The 19,883-nt window shown below is 41.3% G+C and overlaps 1 protein-coding gene across 2 annotated transcripts in view; it reads left to right on the top strand.

Moving 5' to 3' along the window:
- The window catches only part of ska1 (spindle and kinetochore associated complex subunit 1), a 43,840-nt gene extending 24,163 nt beyond the window's left edge, over positions 1–19,677 (top strand). For both annotated transcript variants that reach the window (XM_041188954.1, XM_041189005.1), the window contains exons 4-7: positions 3,561–3,655; positions 9,303–9,437; positions 10,390–10,559; positions 17,359–19,677. In XM_041188954.1, the coding sequence (XP_041044888.1) occupies positions 3,561–3,655; positions 9,303–9,437; positions 10,390–10,559; positions 17,359–17,507 (549 nt within the window). In that variant the 3' untranslated portion in view covers positions 17,508–19,677. The remainder of the gene's footprint in view (positions 1–3,560; positions 3,656–9,302; positions 9,438–10,389; positions 10,560–17,358) is intronic.
- The last annotated feature ends 206 nt before the right edge of the window (positions 19,678–19,883 follow it).

Raw genomic sequence — 19,883 nt, 5'->3', positions numbered from 1 at the left:
ATAATAGTTAATGGATATTTTTTGGGCTGGGAGAATGTTAGTAGTGGAGTTCCTCAGGGGTCGTTATTGGGACCCTTGCTTTTCTTGATATGTATTACTGATCTAGATCTCAGTGTGCAGGGGACAATTTCAAAGTTTGCGGATGCTATGAAGCTTGGGATTGTTGTAAACTGAGGACAATGGTGTGGAACTTTAAGAGTACATAGACATGAAGTGGCCAGATAGGTGGCAGATGAAGTTCAATGCAGAGAAGTGTGAGGTGATGCATTTTGGTAGGAAGAACGTGGACAGACAATATAAAATAAGGGATGAAATTTTGAAGTGGGTGCAGGAGCAGAAAGACTTGGATGTATATGTGCATAGATCATTGAAGGTGGAAGGACAGGCAGAGAGAGCAGTTGATAAAGCATATAGTATCCAGGGCTTTATTAATAGGGGCATAGAGTACAAGAGCAGGGAGATTATGCTGAATTTATATGACACTTGTTAGATTTCAGCTGGAATATTGTGTACAGTTCTGGGCATCAAAATATAGGAAGGGTGTGAACATATTGGAGAGAGTGCAGAAGAGGTACAAGAATAGTTCCAGGGATGAGAAACTTCAGCTATGAGGATAGATTGGTGAGGTTGGGACTGTTCTCCTTGGAGAGAAGAAGGCTGAGAAAAGATTTGATAGAGATGTTCAAAATCATGAGGTGGCTGGACAGAGTAGATAGAGAGAAGCTATTCCTACTTGTGAAAAGATCAAGAACAGATTTAAAGTGACTTGCAAAAGAAGCAAGTGTGACCACAACGAGTGGTTCGGGTCTGGAATGCACTGCCTAGAAGTGTGGTGGAGGCAGGTTCAATCGAGGCATTCAAGAGGACATTACTTGATTGTTTCTATTCAAATGTGCATGGATATGGGGAAAAGACAGGGCAATGGCACTAGGTCATAATGCTTATTTGGAGAGCTGGTGCAGACATGATGGGCTGAATGGCCTCTTGTGCTGTTATGATTTTGTGATTCTGTTCCTGTAGAGCTACAACACAGGCATCTATCCGACAATGTAGAAAATTACCCAGGTGTGTTCTGTACACACACACAGCTGGACAAATCCAACCCAGCCAATTACTGCCCCATCAGTTTACTCTCAATCATTAGTAAAGTGGTGGAAGGGGTCACCAACAGTGCTATCAGGTGGCACTTGCTTAGCAATAACCTGATCACTGATGCTCAGTTTGGGTTCTGCCAGGGTCACTCAACTTCTGACCTCATTACAGACTTGACTCAAACATGGACAAAAGAGCTGAACTCCAGAGGTGTGGTGAAGGTGAGTGCCCTTGATGTCAAGGCAGCATTTAACTGAGTGTGGCGTCAAGGAGTCCTAGCAAAACTGGAGTCAATGGAAATCAGGGAAAACTCTTCACTGGTTGTGAGTCATACCTAGCACAAAGGAAGATGGTTGTGGTTGTTGGAGGTCAATTAGCTCCATTCCAAGACATCACTGCAGGTGTTCCTCAGGGTCGTATCCTATAGGCACAACCGTTTTCAGCTTCATCAATGACCTTCCTTCCATCATAAGGTCAGATGGGGATGTTCACTGATGATTGCGCAATGTTCAGCACCATTCATGACTCCTCAGATACTGAAGCAGTCCATGTTCAAATACAGCAAGACCTGGACAATATCCAGACTTGGGCTCACAAGTGGCAAGTAACACTCGTGCCACACAAGTGCCTGGTAATGACCATCTCTAACAAGATCCTTGACATTCAATGGCATGTCCATCGCTGAATCCCCCATTAACAACCTGGGGGGTTACCTTTGACCAGAAACTGAACTGGACTAGCCATAAAGATACTGTGGCTACAAGAGCAGGTCAGAGGCTAGGAATCTTGTGGCGAGTAACTGATTCCCCCAAAGCCTCTCCACCATCTACTAGGAATGATGGAGTACTCTCTGCTTGGCTGGACGAGTGCAGCTCCAACAACACTCAAGAAGCTTGATACCACCCAGAACATAGCACCCCACTTGATTGGCACCACTTCCACATTCAGTCCCTCCACCACCGATGCACAGTAGCAGCAGTGTGTGCCATCTACAAGATACACTGCAGAAACTCATCAAGGCTCTTTAGGCAGCAACTTCCAAACCCACTACCATCTAGAAGGATAAGAGCAGCAGATAGATGGGACTGCCACCACCTGGAAGTTCCGCTCCAGACACTCACCATCCTGACTTGGAATTATATCGCTTTTCCTTCACTCACTGGATTAAAATCTTGGAACTCCCTTCCTTGTGGGTGTACCTACACCACAGGAACTGCAACGGTTCAAGAAGGCAGCTCACCACCACCTTCTCGAGGGCAATTAGGGATGGGCAATAAATGCTGGCCTAGCCAGGGATGCCCACACCCTGTAAATGAATTTTTAAAAACTCTGCCCGGGTGGGAACATAAACCAACTCTTACATGTTTTGTCATGGCAAAATTATTTTTGTTTAGCAGAGTGTTTTTCATTAACTTGTTAGGAACACTAAACAAGGCACAGCTGTGCTTTTAACAAGTTGGGTTTTTCTTCAAACCATCTTTCCCCTGTTTCCAGCCTTGTACTCCATGCACCTACCCTAACTAAGAGGCAATAATAGCTACTTGTCACATTAGAGAAAGCAGTCTGAGATGTTTCTATGCTCATTCAGAATATTCGCCCCTTCATTTGGGGCTGCATCTGGCCCCTCTTGCTATTCTATGTTGGCATGGCTGAGATCCTATTCGACTTTCTATTTTTTTCCCCCTCTTGCTGATGTTCTCCATCTTTTCTGAAGATTTGCATTCCTGACAGGATATGGTCTGTTACTCTACAGTAAAGTGGATTGATTATTCAGTTGCAGAACCTATCTCAGCCAAAGCCATTCCTGTTTTGCCCTATTGTACTTTCCAGAAAGGAGCTGGAAAGCAATCAAGAAAATGAAATCTGGCCGTTTTTCCTCTTTCACCCAGAGGAATTGCAACCAAATTTTGAACCCTTAGCACCACATGAGCAGAGATTGGCCAAATCAGCACAGACTTCAGTGCACAATCTATGACAGGTAAGCTGAATGATCGGAGGAATTCTCGTGTTCCATTGTAAGGGCTCAATAAAAACTACATCTGCAGGTTAAAAAAGCAGATGCCCTATATGCTGCTGAATCAGAACTAAACTAAGTTCATAATCTTTGTCAAACTTAAAAGAATTTCTGCACCTAAAAGAATAATTGATTCAACATAGAATTGCCAAGCAGCTACTGACGCAGTTTCCATTTATGTAAAATTCCTGGAAGTCATAAATGTTGTGTAGCATCAATCAATGCTCCTGTAAATGAAATTTTTAATTATCAAACTAGTTTGCTGAAAGCTCAGTGCCAGTATAACATCATTTTTTTGCCTGGTTAGTCGTACGATTTATCTTCTGAAATTGTTGCTAAATTTTCTACTGTTGCAATATTGTGAAAGTTTAAATATGCTTAATGTCCAGAAACCTGTACAATTTTTGTCAATCCTTTTTTAAATTTAGTTTTGTCTCCTGATTTATATCCGTAGGATCTGAGAAATGCAGTGCTGAAAAATTCTGAAGCAGCACACCATTTACTAGAAAATATTCCCGTTCATCTGCCCAAGAAAGCTGCTGAAACCAGGTAGGCGAAGCTGACCTTAACCAAGGAATGTTTGAATTTTTCATCCCCTGCGTCCTCCTCCAACATCAAACAGGAATATGGTTTTCTTTTTAACAACCAGGCCCTGCTTGCTTGGACATTTAAACATCTCTTCAAATATAAATTGCTTCATTGTCTGTTCCCTTCTTAGGTTCCAGATGGCACCATCTTAAACGTCTTTCATTCTCAGAGTTGAAATCAAATTTCATCACACTGTCTTCAGTTTTAATTTTCCAGGATCCCAAAACTATGGAACTCACTTTTTCCCATCATGTCTTTCTCATTAACCTGCAGATTTTAAAGCCAATCTAACCACAAATTCTTAGCTTGCATAGATTTTTTCCTTCTCTTTCCAATCTTTTGTTCATGTCTGGATAACCTGTAATTTGGAGGAATGATATCCCATGATATTGTTGAATTATGAGCTACGGAAGGGTATTCTGTACCTTTTTTAATTGACAAAATATGTTAAAGCATTTATCTTACAGCTATAGTTTAAGATGCAGTACATATTAAAAATGTTCCTTTATGGTTAATTTTTTATTACCAAAACATAGGTAGTTTTCATTAACATTTCATTACAGCTATGTAATTTGCCATCCTGTAATTACACTAGTGGAGGGTTTGTAATCACTGCTAATTACAGTATGGCAAGTTCAGTATTTCCCTTCTTAACACCAGTGCAGATGTACTTACAACCTGATGGGCTGCAGCAGTACAAGAAGGCATCTCTCCGCCACCACCTCAAGGGCAATTAGGGATGAGAAACTCGGCAGTGATACTCACATTGCAAGAAAGGAATCATGGATATTTTTATATTCTATATTCATACTTACAATTAAAATATGAAAAGAAAATCCAATAAAATTGGAACTGAATTGCATCTGCATTCTATGACGCAATTATTCTGTTCTATAATCCTGCGGCACCTGAAGACTATATATGCCTTGAATCTCTGTGCAATGCCGTGGGAAGTAGACAAGCATAATTTTTTTTAAAACTTGCAGATATATATTGTGTGCATTGTTCTTTAACTGGTTGAAATTGTGAAGCCCCAAGTGCAGACTTATGAAAAATGCTAGAAATACATAGCAAGTCAGGCAGAGAAAGGAATAAAACTAGCATTTCAGGTCAAATGACTTTTTGACAGAACCGGAAGAAGTTATAAATTTAACAGCCTATAAGCATGTACAAAGCAAGGAAAAGAAGGGTTGGGGTAAGAAAGAACAAAAGGGACTTGATGAATGGAGGGTAATGATGAATTGCAAGGTAACAAGGTGTGTTATAAAGTCGTTACGGCACACAAGGACCATTTGGCCCACAAGTCCATAGGGTTATCTGCAGAGCAATCTAGTCAGTCCCGTTCCCCAGCTCCGGCCCTACAAGTTTCTTTCAATGCTCATTCAGGAGTTTGCGGGACAAATGAGCAAAATTGAGTTGTGAGGAACTGTAAATGGTAACAACAGAACCATTATTGGCACCTGATGTCTGAGAAAATGGGATCTGCGGTTATTATCTGAAGTTGTTGAAATCAGCATAGAATCCAAAAAGGCATTGCAAAATGTCTAATTGAAAGATGAAGCACTGTTCCTCAGGCCAAATGTTGTGCTTCATTAGAGGCCAAGGTAACAAGATCGCTAGTGGCTAGATAGTCCATATTGTAACATACTGTGATAGAAACTGAAAACCAAGTCAAAACTCTTTAGCATACAGAGTAATCAATCTGAAGCTGCTGGCAGCCATGCCAGCCTCTACAGCAGGATCTGAGCAATATTTAGGCTTGGGCTGATAAATGGCAGGTAACATTTAAACCAGGTATGTTAAGATCTTGTCAAGCAAATGAAAGCCCAGCCATTTCATTTGATCTTCAATCGCTCCACTGTAACTCAAGTTTCCCAGCATCCACACCATAAAAGATCGCCATTGACCAGCGGCCTAACTGGACCAGCATACCTTATCCCATTTATCAGCATTTGGCCCATTGCCTTGAATGTTATGATGTGCCAAGTGCTCATCCAAGTACTTTTTAAAGGATGTGAGGCAACGCACCCCCACCACACTCCCAGGCAGTGCATTCAAGACCGTCACCACCCTCTGGGTAAAAAAGTTTTTCTTCACATCCACCCACCCCCCAAACCTCCTGCCCTTCACCTTGAACTTGTGTCCCCTCGTGACTGACCCTTCAACCCTAAGGGGAATAGCTGCTCCCTATCCTCCCTGTCCATGCCCCTCATAATCTTGTACACCTCGATCAGGTCGCCCCCTCAATCTTCTCTGCTCCAACGAAAGCAACCCAAGTCTATCCAACCTCTCTTCATAGCTTAAATGTTTCATCCCAGCCAACATCCTGGTGAATCTCCTCTGCACCCCCTCCAGTGCAATCACATCCTTCCTATAATGTGGCAACCAGAACTGCACACACTACTCCAGCTGTGGTCTCACCAAGGTTCTATACAACTCCAACAAGATCTCCCTACTTTTGTAATCTATGCCTCAATTGATAAAGGCAAGTGTCCCATATACCTTTTTCACCACCCCACTAACGTGTTCCTCCACCATCAGAGATCTATGGACACACATGCTAAGGTCCCTTTGTTCCTCAGAACTTCCAAGTGTCATGCCATTCATTGAATACTTCCATGTCAAATTACTCCTTCCAAAGTGTATCACCTCACACTTTTCAGGGTTAAATTCCATCTGCCACTTATCTGCCCATTTGACCATCCCGTCTATATCTTCCTGTAGCCCAAGACTCTCAACCTCACTGTTAACCACCCGGCCAATCTTGGTGTCATCCGCAAACTTACTAATCCTACTCCCCACATAGTCATCTATGTTGTTTATATAAATGATGAATAATAGTGGACCAAGCATAGATCCCTGTGGTATGCCACTGGACACTGGCTTCTAGTCACTAAAGCATCCTTCTGTCATCACCCTCTGTCTCCTACAACTAAGCCGATTTTGAATCCACCTTATCAAATTACCCTGTATCCCATGTGTATTTGCCTTCTTTATAAGTCTTCCATGTGGTACCTTGTCAAAGGCTTTGCTGAAATCCATATAAACTACATCAAGTGCACTACCCTCATCATCTGGTCACCTCCTCAAAAAATTCAATTAAATTTGTTAGGCGTGACCTCCCTCTGACAAAGCCATGCTGACTATCCTTGATTAAACCTTGCCTCTCCAAGTGGAAATAGATTCTCTCCTTCAGCATTTTCTCCAATAGTTTCCCTACCACTGACGTGAGACTCCTGTAGTTCCTTGGCTTCTCTCTACAACCCTTCTTAAATAGCGGAACCACATTAGCTGTTCTCCAGTCATCTGGCACCTCCCCCATAGCCAGAGAGGAATTAAAATTTTGGGTCAGTGCCCCTTGCCTCCCTCAGCAATCTGGGACACAAATCATCTGGACCTGAAGATTTGTCCACTTTTAAGCCTACCAATACCTTGTCACTCCCCATATCAATTTGCTCAAGAACCTCGCAGTGTCTCTCCCTGAGTTCCATACCTTTGTCCTCATTCTCTTGGGTGAAGACAGATGTGGAGTATTCGTTCAACACTCTACCGATGTCCTCTGTCTCCACCCATAGTTGGCCCCTTGGTCCCTAATGGGCCCTACTCTTTCCCTGGTTATCCTCTTCCCATTGATATACTTATAGAATATCTTGGGATTTTCCCTACTTTTACCAGCCAGAGCTTTCTCATATCCCCTCTTTGCTCTCCTAATTGCTTTCTTAAGCTACACCCTGCACTTTCTGTACTCCACTAATGTCTCTGCTGATTTGCTTCCCTTGTACCTGCTAAAAGCCTCTCTTTTTCTTCTCACTGTAACCTGAATATTTCTGGTCATCCATGGTTCTCTGGGCTTGTTACTCCCTCCTATCACCCTAGAGGGAACATGTTGAGCCTGTACCCTCCCAATATCCTTTTTGAATGTCCCCCACTGTTCCTCTGTAGATTTCCCCACAAGTAGCTGTTCCCTGTCTACCTTGGTCAGATCCTGCCTTATTTTACTAAAATCCGCTCTCCCCCAATCCAAAACATTTTTTGCAACTTGTCTATTTCTTTGTCCATAACAAGCTTAAATTGTACCATGTTGTGGTCGTTATCATTAAAATGCTCCCCCACCACCAACCCAGCCACCTGTCTGGCTTCATTCCCCAGAAATAGGTCCAGCACTGCGCCGTCCCTTGTTGGACCCTCTACATATTGACCTAAAAAGTTCTCCTGTACACATTTAAAGAAATCCACTCCATCCAAGCCCTTAACACCATGTCTATCCCAATTAATGTTGGGAAAGTTGAAATCACCTAATATAATAACCCTATTATTGTATTTACACACCTCCGCAAATGGTGCACACTTATTGCTCCTCAATTTCCAGCTGGCTATCTGGGGGTCTATGATAAACACCTAACAATGTGGCTGCCCCTTTCTTATTACTAAGCTCTACCCACAAAGCTTCATTTGATGCCCCCTCCAAAATATCATCTCTCCTTACTGCAGTAACTGACTCCTTAACTAATAATGCAATGCCTCCTCCTCTTTTAGCCCCTCCCCTGTCTCGCCTGAAGACTTTATATCCCGGAATGTTGAGCTGCCAATCCTGCCCCTTCCTCAGCCATGTCTCAGTGATGGCTACTATATCACAATTCCAAGTGTTAATCCTCACCCTTAACTCATCCATTTTACTTGTAATACTCCTGGCATTAAAGTAGAGGCCATCCAGCCTTGCCTTACTCTCTTGAAACTTAATGCAGCTTTACTCCCTCTGACTTGATTGTTCCACCTTATTTTCTGAAAATTCCATTTCCATCTTTCTGGCATTTAGATTTTATTATTATTTTTTGATGAAGAGTAACTGTGGGTGGCTTATAAATATGGCCAGTGGAATGGCCTTGATCAACCCATGATGTCCTGAGCTATTTGATTAATAGAGTAGCATCACTATTCTATTAGGTATTTGCATTGGCCTCTCAAACTTTGTGTAAGTTTGCTGAATGAAATACTTGCAGAGGACAGTACATACATACATACAGTTGAGAAAAGCATGAATGTACTTTTCTTACTGAATGGAGAAAGGTCATATGAAGCGCGTTTGAAGGAAACTGCCAGGAAAAATAAGCAACATTTGTAATGTAATTTTATGGGGTTGGAGAAATGGATCCTGTAATATGTTTTCCTTCCCTTATCTCCTCCACCTGCAACTTGCTTCCCGCGACTGCTTACCTCATTCACTGTGGAGAACAGAACCCACCTCCATGCAGCCACCTGCATTCTGGGCTCTGAGCATGATACTGAGCTCTTTGTAGCTGAAATAAGATTCTGTGACAGCAGTCTTTCTCTTGTACCTGCATTAGGAAACTAGTTTGTGAGAACACATTCATCTAATTCAGCTAAATAATTAAAAAGTATTGTATTTGCTAACTTAAATTTTCTATGATTTGATACTTTTCAAGTTCTAATTTATTTATATTGCATAAAGAGATCAATTTAACCTAGATTAAGTCTGAGAGAAGCCTTTGCAAATTGGTACCTTTGCTATAAACCTTAGCATCAATGTCTATTCCAGTATGATTTATAACTTAGCACTGACAGAATTATTTTGATACATATTTTTCAGCACAGCAGATTCAAAAGATGCAAGGGTCCAAGAGGGTCCTGCTAATCCTGAACCTGATAAGAATTCTGCCAAGAACAAACATTTTGTTCGTGAAATAGAGTACCTCTTAATGGAGGAATTTAACAGTGTTCCTGGGTAAGTTTCATAACAATTCAAGTCTGAAACAAATTTAAAGATGTTTTGTACAACGTTACTTTAAATTCAAGGTTACATAAAATATACAGCACACAACAGGCCATTATACCCAACTGGTCCATGCTGGTGTTTATAATCCGTGAGGCTCTTCCCATTCCATCTACATCATCTCTGCCTGTTTAGCACATCTTTGTCCTTCCTTTTCTTTTATGAATAGTCTAGTTTCCTAATGAATATGTCTTGGTCAGCAATATTCACTACACGCCCTTTGGACACTTGTCTTTCCTGCAGCCTGCTTTACCAACCCTCCCTCTTGCCACTTCCCTCCTCAACCCTCCCACTCTCATGCCCTCTCACCGCTCCTCTCCTGAGCCCTCCCTCAGGACAAAGATTCAGGAGAGGGAAGTAGCAAGCAGGAGGATGGTGGAGGGAAGAGGCAAGCGGGAGCGGCAACAACCAGGAATTAAGTATAAAGGGTTAAGTTATTGAGAGTTGGCAATAGAGTTAGTTATTAAATATATTAATACCTGCGCACTTGGCATACTTTGTACCATTATTAATGTGTTTATCTTTTCTAATTTCTTTGAGTTTTATATACCAAGATACTTTTTTTTTCAAGATCTGTTAAAACTATTATCTTACTAGGCAGTTCAGAGTATCGTTGGTAGAAGCTGAGGAGCAATTTACTGGTCTTTTTTCTCTTGGACTTTGGAAAAATACAGGAGAAAAAATTGGTTCTTGCTAGAACATCACTTAAAGATTCAGAGCAGCATGTTTTGTATGTTTCTGCTTTTATTCCCACAACTCCACAAGAATGTCTCACTTTTTTCCATCTAGGAATCTTAGATAGAAATTACTATTAGGGTATATTGATCATCTAATCAGTTTTAAACACGCATATGTTTTATCACTTGAACTCTCTCATTCGACTCACCTTTTTTTGGTATTCTAGGTACATGAAAGGTCGTATGACTTATGATCAGATCAATGCTGTGATTAAGGAGCTTAACGCCACTGTGAAAGCCAAGTACAAGATCCTAAATCAGCCAATGAAATCCATGTCTAACCCTATTCGGAACCAGTACCATGCTTTTAAAGAACAAGAAACTAAGGAAACCAAAGGTATAAATAAGAATAATGTGCAGTAACAAGATGAATCAACATGCTCTTCTTTAAACAACTTATGGTGTATCCTTTTTTGTTTCCTACTGTCATCTAAAAAAGTGGCAAGGAAGAGCACCATCTGTTTGGGTGAAGATGTAATGTTAATGAGAGTTAGTTTCAATTTAGCATAACTTTCAGAGAGATTCACTTCAGGAAATCCAAATATTATCTTCCTCCATCATGACAAGGGTTGTGCTCAAAGTGCTAACATATGCACAGAGCACCCTTTTCTTGCTCAAGTTATGATGAAATGTTTTCCCATTAATCGTTTGGATTTGGTGAGCAAGAGATGGAAGGGTTTTTTTGTTTTTGATGAGTAGGAAGAAAGTGGTATCCATAGCATCATATTAGTCAATCTTGGCCTAGTTATCACATGCAACACTGGTCATTGTTCAGAATAATTAAACCAGGGCATGGTTTTGGAAATCATTTTAAGTTTCTGAAATAAGGCATCTGGATGTGTAGGAATGAGATGGTAAATAACTTCACAAGGCAATGTAGTTGTTATTATGTGGGGAGGTGATGGTATAGTGGTATTGTTGCTGGACTAGTAATCCAGAGATCCAGGGTAATGCATTGGGGACCTGGGTTCAAATCCTGCCACAGCAGATGGTGGAATTTGAATTCAATAAAAATCTGGAATTTTTATTCCATTATCTATTAAATGACCATGAAACCGTTATCAATTGTTGTAAAAGCCGATCTGGTTCACTAATGTCCTTTAGGGAAGGAAGTCTGTCTGGTCTGGCCTGCATGTGACTTCAGACCCCACAGCAATGTGGTTGACTCTGAAATGACCTAGCAAGCTGCTACAAAGACACAAAAAAGGAATGAAACCGGACGGACCACCAGCATCGACCTAGGCACCTGAAACGTCAACGACAATTGCAGCCCTGTCCACCCTGCAAAGTCCTCCTTGCTAACATCTGGGGGTTAGTGCCAAAATTGGAGGGACTGTCTCACAGACTAGTCAAGCAACAGCCTGACATAGTCATCCTCACGTAATCACATCTTACAGATAATGTCCCAGAGTCCACCATCAGCATCCCTGAGTTTGTCCTGTCTCACCGGCAGGACAGACCCAGCAGAAGTGGTGGCACAGTGATATACAGTCGGGAGAGAGTTAACCTGGGAGTCCTCAACATTGATTCTGGACCCCATGAAGTCTCCTGGCATCAGGTCAAACAAACCTCCTGCTGGTTACCACGTACTGCCCTCCCTCAGCTGATGAATCAATGCTCCTCCATGTTGAATATCACTTGGAGGAAGCACTGAAGGTAGCAAGGGCACAGGATGTACTCTGGGTGGAGTCCATCACCAAGAGTCGCTTGGTAGCACCACTTCTGGCTGAGTCCTAAATGACATAGCTGCTAGACTGGGTCTGTGGCAGGTGGTGAGAGAACCAACAAGAGGGAAAAATATACTTGACCTCATCCTCACCAACCTGCCTGCCGCAGATGCATCTGTCCATGACAGTTTCAGTAGGAGTGACCACTGCACAGTCTTTGTGGAGGCGAAGTCTCACCTTCACATTGAGGATACCCTCCATCATGTTGTGTGGCACTACCATTATGCTAAATGGTTTTCGAACAGATTTAGCAATTTAAGACTGGGCATCCATGAGGTGCAGTAGCAGAATTGTACTCAAACACAATCTGTAACCTCATGGCCTGGCATATTCCCCCACTCTACCATTATCATCAAGCCAGGGGATCAACCCCAGTTCAATGAAGAGTGCAGGAGGGCATGCCAGAAGCAGCACCAGGCATACCTAAAAGTGACGTGTCAACCTGGTAAAGCCATAAAACAGGACTACTCGCATGCCAAACAGCCATAAGCAGCAAGTGATAGAGCTAAGTGACCCCATAACCAACGGATTAGATCTAAGCTCTGCAGTCCTCCCACATCCAGTTGTGAATGGTGGTGGACAATTAAACAACTCTCTGGAGGAGGTGGCTCCACAAGTATCCCCATCCTCGGTGATGGAGGAGCCTACCTCCATCAGTGCAAATGATAAGGCTGAAGCATTCACAACAATCTTCAGCCAGAAGTGCCGAGTGGATGATCCATCTCTGCCTCCTCTAGAGGTCCCCAACATCACAGATGCCAGTCTTCAGCCAATTCGATTCACTCCATGTAACATCAAGAAACGGCTGAAGGCACTGGATACTGTAAAGGCTATGGACAACATTCCAGCAAAAGCACTGAAGACTTGTGCGCCAGAACTTGCCGCGCCCCTAGCCAAGCTGTTCCAGTACAGCCACGACACTGGCATCTACCCAGCTATGTGGAAAATTGGCCAGGTATGTCCTGTACACAAAAAGCAGGACAAATCCTACCCGGCCAATTTCCACCCCAACAGTCTACTCTTGATCATCAGTAAAGTAATAGAGGTCATCAACAGTGCTATCAAGCGGCACTTGCTTAGCAATAACCTGCTTGCTGATGCCCAGTTTGGGTTCTGCCACTCAGCTCCTGATCTCATTACAACCTTAGTTCAAACATGGACAAAAGAGCTGAACTCCTGAGGTAAGGTGAGAGTGACTGCCCTTCACATCAAGACAGCATTTGACTGAGTGTGGCATTCAGGAGCGCTAAGCAAAACTGGAGTCAATGGAAATTGGGGAAAACTCTCCACTGGTTGGAGTCATACCTGGCACAAAGGAAGATGGTTGTGGTTGTTAGAGGTCAGTCATCTCCTCTCCAAGACATCACTGCAGGAGTTCCTCAGGGTAGCGTCCTCAGCCAACTATCTTCAGTTGCCTCATCAATGACCTTCCTTCCATCATAAGGCCAGAAGTGGAGTTGTTCGCTGGTGATTGCACAATGTTCAGCACCATTCGCAACTCCTCAGATGCTGAAGCAATTCATGTCCAAATGCAGCAAGACCTGGACAATATCCAGGCTTAGGCTGATAAGTGGCAAGTAACATTCATGCCACAAGTGTCAGGCAATGACCATCTCCAACAAGAGAGAATCCAACCATCGCCCCTTGATCTTCATTGGCATTACCATCACTGAATCCCCCCACTATCAACATCCTGGGAGCTACCGTTGACCAGAAACTACTCTACCAGCCATATAAATACTGTGGCTACAAGAGCAGGTCAGAGGCTAGGAATTGTGCGACAAGTAACTTGCGTCCTGATTCCCCAAAGCCTGTCCACTATATACAAGGCATGTCAGGAGTGTGATGGAATACTCCCCAGTTGCCTGGATGAGCGCAGCTCCTACAACACTGAAGAAGCTGGACACCATCCAGGACAAAGCAATCCATTTGATTGGCACCACATCCACAAACATTCACTCCCTCCACCACCGACGCACAGTAGTAGCAGTGTGTACCATCTACAAGATGCACTGTAGGAATTCACCAAGGCTTTTTAGACAGCACCATGACCACTACCACCTTAAAGGACAAGGGCTGCAGATGGAGGGGAACTTCCAGGCAGTGGTGTTCCCATTTAAGTCACTTACCATCCTGACATGGAAGTTGGCATTTATTTCGAGAGGACTAGAATATAAAAGCAGGTATGTGCTGCTGAGGCTTTATAAGGCTCTGGTCAGACCACATTTAGAATATTGTGAGCAATTTTGGGCCCCATATCTCAGGAAGGATGTGCTGGCCATGGAGAGGGTCCAGAGGAGGTTCACAAGAATGATCCCAGGAATGAAAGGCTTAACATATGAGGAACGTTTTAGGACTCTGGGTCTATAATCGATGGAGTTTAGAAGGATGAGGGGGGATCTGATTGAAACTTACAGAATACTGAAAGGCCTGGATAGAGTGGACGTGGGGAAGATGTTTCCATTAGTGGAAGAGACTAGGACCCGGGAGCACAGCCTCAGAGTAAAGGGAAGACCTTTTAGAACAGAGATGAGGGGAAACTTCTTTAGCCAGAGAGTGGTGAATCTATAGAATTCATTGCCACAGAAGTCTGTGGAGGCCAGGTCATTGAGTGTATTTAAGACCGAGATAGATAGGTTCTTGATTGGTAAGGGGATCAAAGGTTACGGGGAGAAGGCGGGAGAATGGGGTTGAGAAACTTATCAGCCATGATTGAATGGCAGAGCAGACTCGATGGGCCAATTGGCCTAATTTCTGCTCCTATGCCTATGTCTTAAGTATATCGCTGTTCCCTCACTGTCGCTGGGTCAAAATCCTGGAACTCCCTCCCTAACAGCACTGTGGGTGTACCTACACCACATGGACTGCAGTGGTTCAAGAAGGCAGCTCCCCACCACCTTCTCAAGGGCAACTAAGTATAGACAATAAATGCTGGCCCAGCCGCCGAAGCCCACATCCTGTGAATTAATAAAGAAAATGCTGAGGTTTGTTGGTTTATGGATAGTAGTTTAGGAGGACATGGGGTAATTGGCAATGGGCTATAGTTGAAAATGTAAATATAACAAACACTTGAGAGTTTTGCTTAAATACCTTTAGAAATGATGTGCAGAAATTTCTTTCTGGTGATGCAATAGATACAATAGGGCTTTTTAATAAGGTAAACTACTATGGTAATCTCAGTAGAGACCAGTGTTTAGTTTTTTTTTAGTATTTGCAAATGCAGGTATTTACTATAAGAATGAAGCCACAAAGTTCACTGTTTAAAGCAAAAGAATTTCATTACACCAAATCAAAGAGGATGAATACTAATAACTACACTCTATCTTAAACATTCAGTTACGTTAAAGATATTAAAAATACAATGAACACGGTTACTTTTCTAAACCAAACTTCTTTAATCAAATTTCCTTCAATATCCATTTAACTTACCCCCAATAACTCGAGTCAGATGCTTAGCAGAAATCAGAAGTTTAACCACTTTGTCTGAGGACTGTTTCAAAGATTCATATAAGGGTTGAGATTTCTTGGACCTTCTGTTTACTTCCAGCAAGGTTGTCCTTTCAAATCTCCTCTAACATTCTATGGTTGTAGACTCTCTGTTCAACACAGGTGTTGCTAGTGTCTTAAGCATAGCCATCTCTGGTCAGAACTCTCCAGGTTCTAATTCTGGGGTCTTGCATCTAAAACTTTCTCTTTCAGCTTGGCTATCCCAGTCGTTCAACTCACTGTTGGGAGCTCTTCACTTAACAAGAGCCAATGCACAGCATTTCACTGAGTCTTGCTTGAAAGGAATGCTTCCTCCACTGAGTTTGTTCTAAACTAGAAACTAAACTCCTAGTTGCCCCAATAATTAACTTTTGATTAACACATTGCTATTCTGTTGCTTATCTCCAAGGCAGCCTGGTCACCTGATCAGTTACTGAAACCCAGGTGCTTTACCATAAATCCCCTTTCAGAGAAGCCTAGTTCTTAAAGGGACCATCACCCCAATATAAAACATAAGCACATGGGCCATGGCACTATGCATTATTTGTGGAAACAGCACTTTCTTAACTTACTATTATGGTAAAGTTTCTATTTTTCTGTTATAGGTGGCACAAAATAAAAATACAAAGTTTATCAAACTTTAACTTCAAAACAAATATACCATAAATGCAAGCTATGGCTGGGGTTTGCCTTGTGTGTATTCATCAACCTCTAATCCCTCTGCTCCGCCAAATCATTTTAATGAACAGGAAAATCACAGGCCTGCAAGCTGAGAAGTGAATCATCTTTTAAGCTTCACCTTAATAAAGGCTCTTTGAAAATCAAGGTAGATGACATCTGCCTGACTTCTAACAACTTTCAAACACTTCCACCAATTTGGTGCTTTTCCAGAAGTTATGTTGGGGTATCCAAATAACTATAATTTGAAAATGGTTATACAACATATCTCGAAATATATTATAACAACTTGGCTATAATCTAATCGATATATAATTTTCTGGTCCTGATTCTTTTAGCCTCTTTTAGTTCCTGGAAACAATTGAACACTGAGCTAGTGACTTGTGTTGAACAGCCTCCATTCCTTGTAAAGTGAATATTGTGAGAACAATCTGCTTCAAGAACTCTAATTCTAGCGATTACTATTTCTGCATCTGATTCAGCATCAGCTTCAGTATGAAGACTGAATCAGAGCCCTAATACCAGCTATATATCTTGCCCCTGCTGAATCCCTCAATGGCCTTATACAGTCTTTGATGACACCAAGTCCTAACATAGCTTAAAAAATGACCTTGCTACTATTGCTAAGTCTACCTGCTATCTCTATTTTTCATTGTTCTTTTGACCAATCTAATGGCAGATCTTTTCATTCAAAGTAATTTGTTTCAAAGTCTTTTGCAAAGAGCAAAGTAGCTTTCAAATCCTCAATGTTGAGACACTCACTTCCCTACCCTTTAACTTGTGTTGATGCAAAGATTGCATTTTGAGATTTCTGAAAATTGAAGTGCTCACATCAAACATTTAAACTGCTGGAAAAGAGGCAGGGCATGTATATTTTATCCAATAATGCAGCACTCTGGTAACTGCATTGGAATATCACTATGGAATATCACATTGGAATAGATTATGTGCTGAAATCCTGGATTTAAGCTTGAACACACAATCCTCTGACTTGAACAATTGAGCCAAGCTGTTGTGCCACACAAAATAGTTTGCTTTTTTTTAGGCTTTTCTGAGCTAGACTTTTTAACCAGCTATACAAAAGCAAGCCATGCAAGTCTATTCCCTATTCTGTTCTGGAAAATAGCTTGATGGACCTACTTTGCTTTTCTACATAAATTTTTCGATTAAAGCTTACGATTCTAGCACTGGAACTGGAGGAGTTGTTTGAAAATTTACGTCCTTTCTTCCAATTATCTTTTGCAGGTCAATATTTCTTTGTGGAAGCTGACATAAAGGATTTCACACACCTCAAAGTCGATAAGAAATTTCATGTAATCTTAAATATTCTACGGCATTGTCACCGATTGCGGGAAGTCCGTGGGAGTCACCTTGTACGTTATGTACTACTTTAAGAAGATTGTAAAATACTTTAGATTCTTAGATTGCATGAATCCTAAACTCTTTTTTAAAAAAAAGTATGCCAGTTATTTTATGCAAGGAAAGTATGTATACTTTAATATTTTCTCCTCCCCATCACTATAAGAGAGTCTTCATCTAGGAACCGATGATAGCCTGCTAACTCCCAGTAACCTACCAGTGCTGCCTTGGGAGGAATCATATAATATTTATGTTTTAAAAAACATGTATTTCCTTTCTCCCTGTGTGATATCCCAATATTGCTTAATCATTCTGTACAGGCTGTGCCTAGGCCTCCACCCACATATCTAAACTGAAGTGACGTTTTCTCAGCACCATTGTTTTGAACGGTGTTGCATTTAGAGTGCTCTGAGTCCACTTGATACAAACTGCAAATGATGTAAACCTTAAACTTCCTTTTGGGGTGGGTACACACAGGAGAGACAAAAAGAAAATGGCCATCTGAAGCGCTAATGAAATCTCTCCAAATACTACTATTGTGCAGGGATTTAAATTTAAATATATCTATCACAAAGTTGAAAGTGACTTTCTCAGTACCAACTTTTTGGAGTTATCGGATGTTTTGTTTTTGTTTTGACAGGGGTCTATGAGCAGTGTGCTAGACAATTGAAGGAAGGCTGTTGAATTAGCTAAAAGATTATTTTGTTTACTTTGTTCTGTGCTCTTCAATGTGATTCCAGAGGTTTTGACAAAATCAGTAGTACCTGGCTTTATTTTCAAATTGTGTGGCTCTCTGAAAAATTTTAAGTCTGTTGTGCTGTGTTTAAACTTTGATGTCTGTGCATAATGTACATTTTTTCCCCCTGTGAAAATAATTTCATTGCCTTCCTAGCTATGATGATGCCCAGTCCACTGATTCTATATATTTTTGGTGTATTTTTTGACTGTCTAATCTTTGAAAATAACCTACTGCCAACCTTTCTGCAGCTTTTTTATAATACAATGAAACTTTCATTTCAATACTACCTTCAACATGGATAATATCCCGAGGTGCTTTAGAGGGCTTAGGGAAAAAAATATCAAGTGACGGATGCTAGGCCACAAGGGAGAGATTAGGAGGGTGACCAAAAGCCAGGGTTTGGAAATATAGGGAGACTAGTTCACAGCTGACATATCTCCTTTCACAGGTCCTGACATTGCAAAAGGTTAAGATGCAGGCAAGTCTAACCCAGTGAAGCTGAGACCAAGCAGCAGTGCACACACTCAGCTGGAGTCTTCACATCAGTACAGGATAGTGATCTGTAACCATCAGCCACAATTATCTTAATTAATGGGAAGATTTTCCTGTTAACTGCCCTTTGGTGCATTGGATTACCTAGGCACAGCAGATAGAGGAAGGTTGGGGAGGGAGAATTGCATGCCTCTAAGAGATCCTGCTGATTTTTCTGCAGTTAATTTAATGGATGGATAATCAGATGGACTTTATTGCTGGTGTGTGATCCTCTGTCAATTGTTTTTTATGTACTGCATTTGGTTATTCCAATGCTTCCACCCACAATAATGGGTAGATCAATATATATTAATACAGCATATCAATCACTGCAACTGAGTATTTTATTTCTCAAGTCACCATTTGTAAAAATTAATTTTGAAACTCTCATTACTGCAGGTGGAAACTGTAAACTTGCAATTTTAATGATGCTCTTTATTTAAAATTAATTTTCCCCTCTACAAGTATTACTGTAAGTTTCTAATCCAATTTAAGTTATTTGGATGCAATAATTCATAGCATTAGTTCATAAAAATCCATTACTGAATATATTTTATAAATTACCCTTCATAATGACATTTTTGTAAATTAGTTTGTAACTACTGCTATGTTATAATCAACCTACATATTTTCTCACTGAAAATGAGATCAACTAGTGTATTTTTTTTAAATTCTTGACAAAATGGAGTAGTGCCAATGCACTGTGGTGGTAGACCATGTTGTATATGTAAAAACAAGGTGTTGAAATTTTGATTAATACCATATGTAGATGCCAATCAAACGTTTACATTTTTCCAGCTTTGCTGCTTGCCAGGTAACTAACAGCAATGCAACTCCATCTGTTGAAGTATTTTCCACACTTTTTTCAGTTATTTTATAACCTGAGGCTTGAGATGTTATTAAAGATAAATAAAATTGCAGTGTGAATTATTTAACATTAGTACCCTGTATTTTCAATCCCCTCCTGAAGGCAAACTGGCTTGATTTCTTCTGAAGTTCCTCTTTCTGCTATTTTAGTAAATGTTCTAATCTGGGTTAATAGCTCTGCTAATACTGTTCTATGTATGAAGGGATTAGGAGGGTGCTTCATCCTATGATCACCAAAGTTGCCCCCTGAAGTTGACAGATGATGAAATATTCA

Source organism: Carcharodon carcharias, chromosome 1 (assembly GCF_017639515.1).
Source record: "Carcharodon carcharias isolate sCarCar2 chromosome 1, sCarCar2.pri, whole genome shotgun sequence".
NCBI classification, from domain to species: domain Eukaryota; kingdom Metazoa; phylum Chordata; class Chondrichthyes; order Lamniformes; family Lamnidae; genus Carcharodon; species Carcharodon carcharias.
The sequence above is the reverse complement of the archived record's forward strand: the minus strand, read 5'-3'. Positions and strand labels throughout refer to the sequence as shown.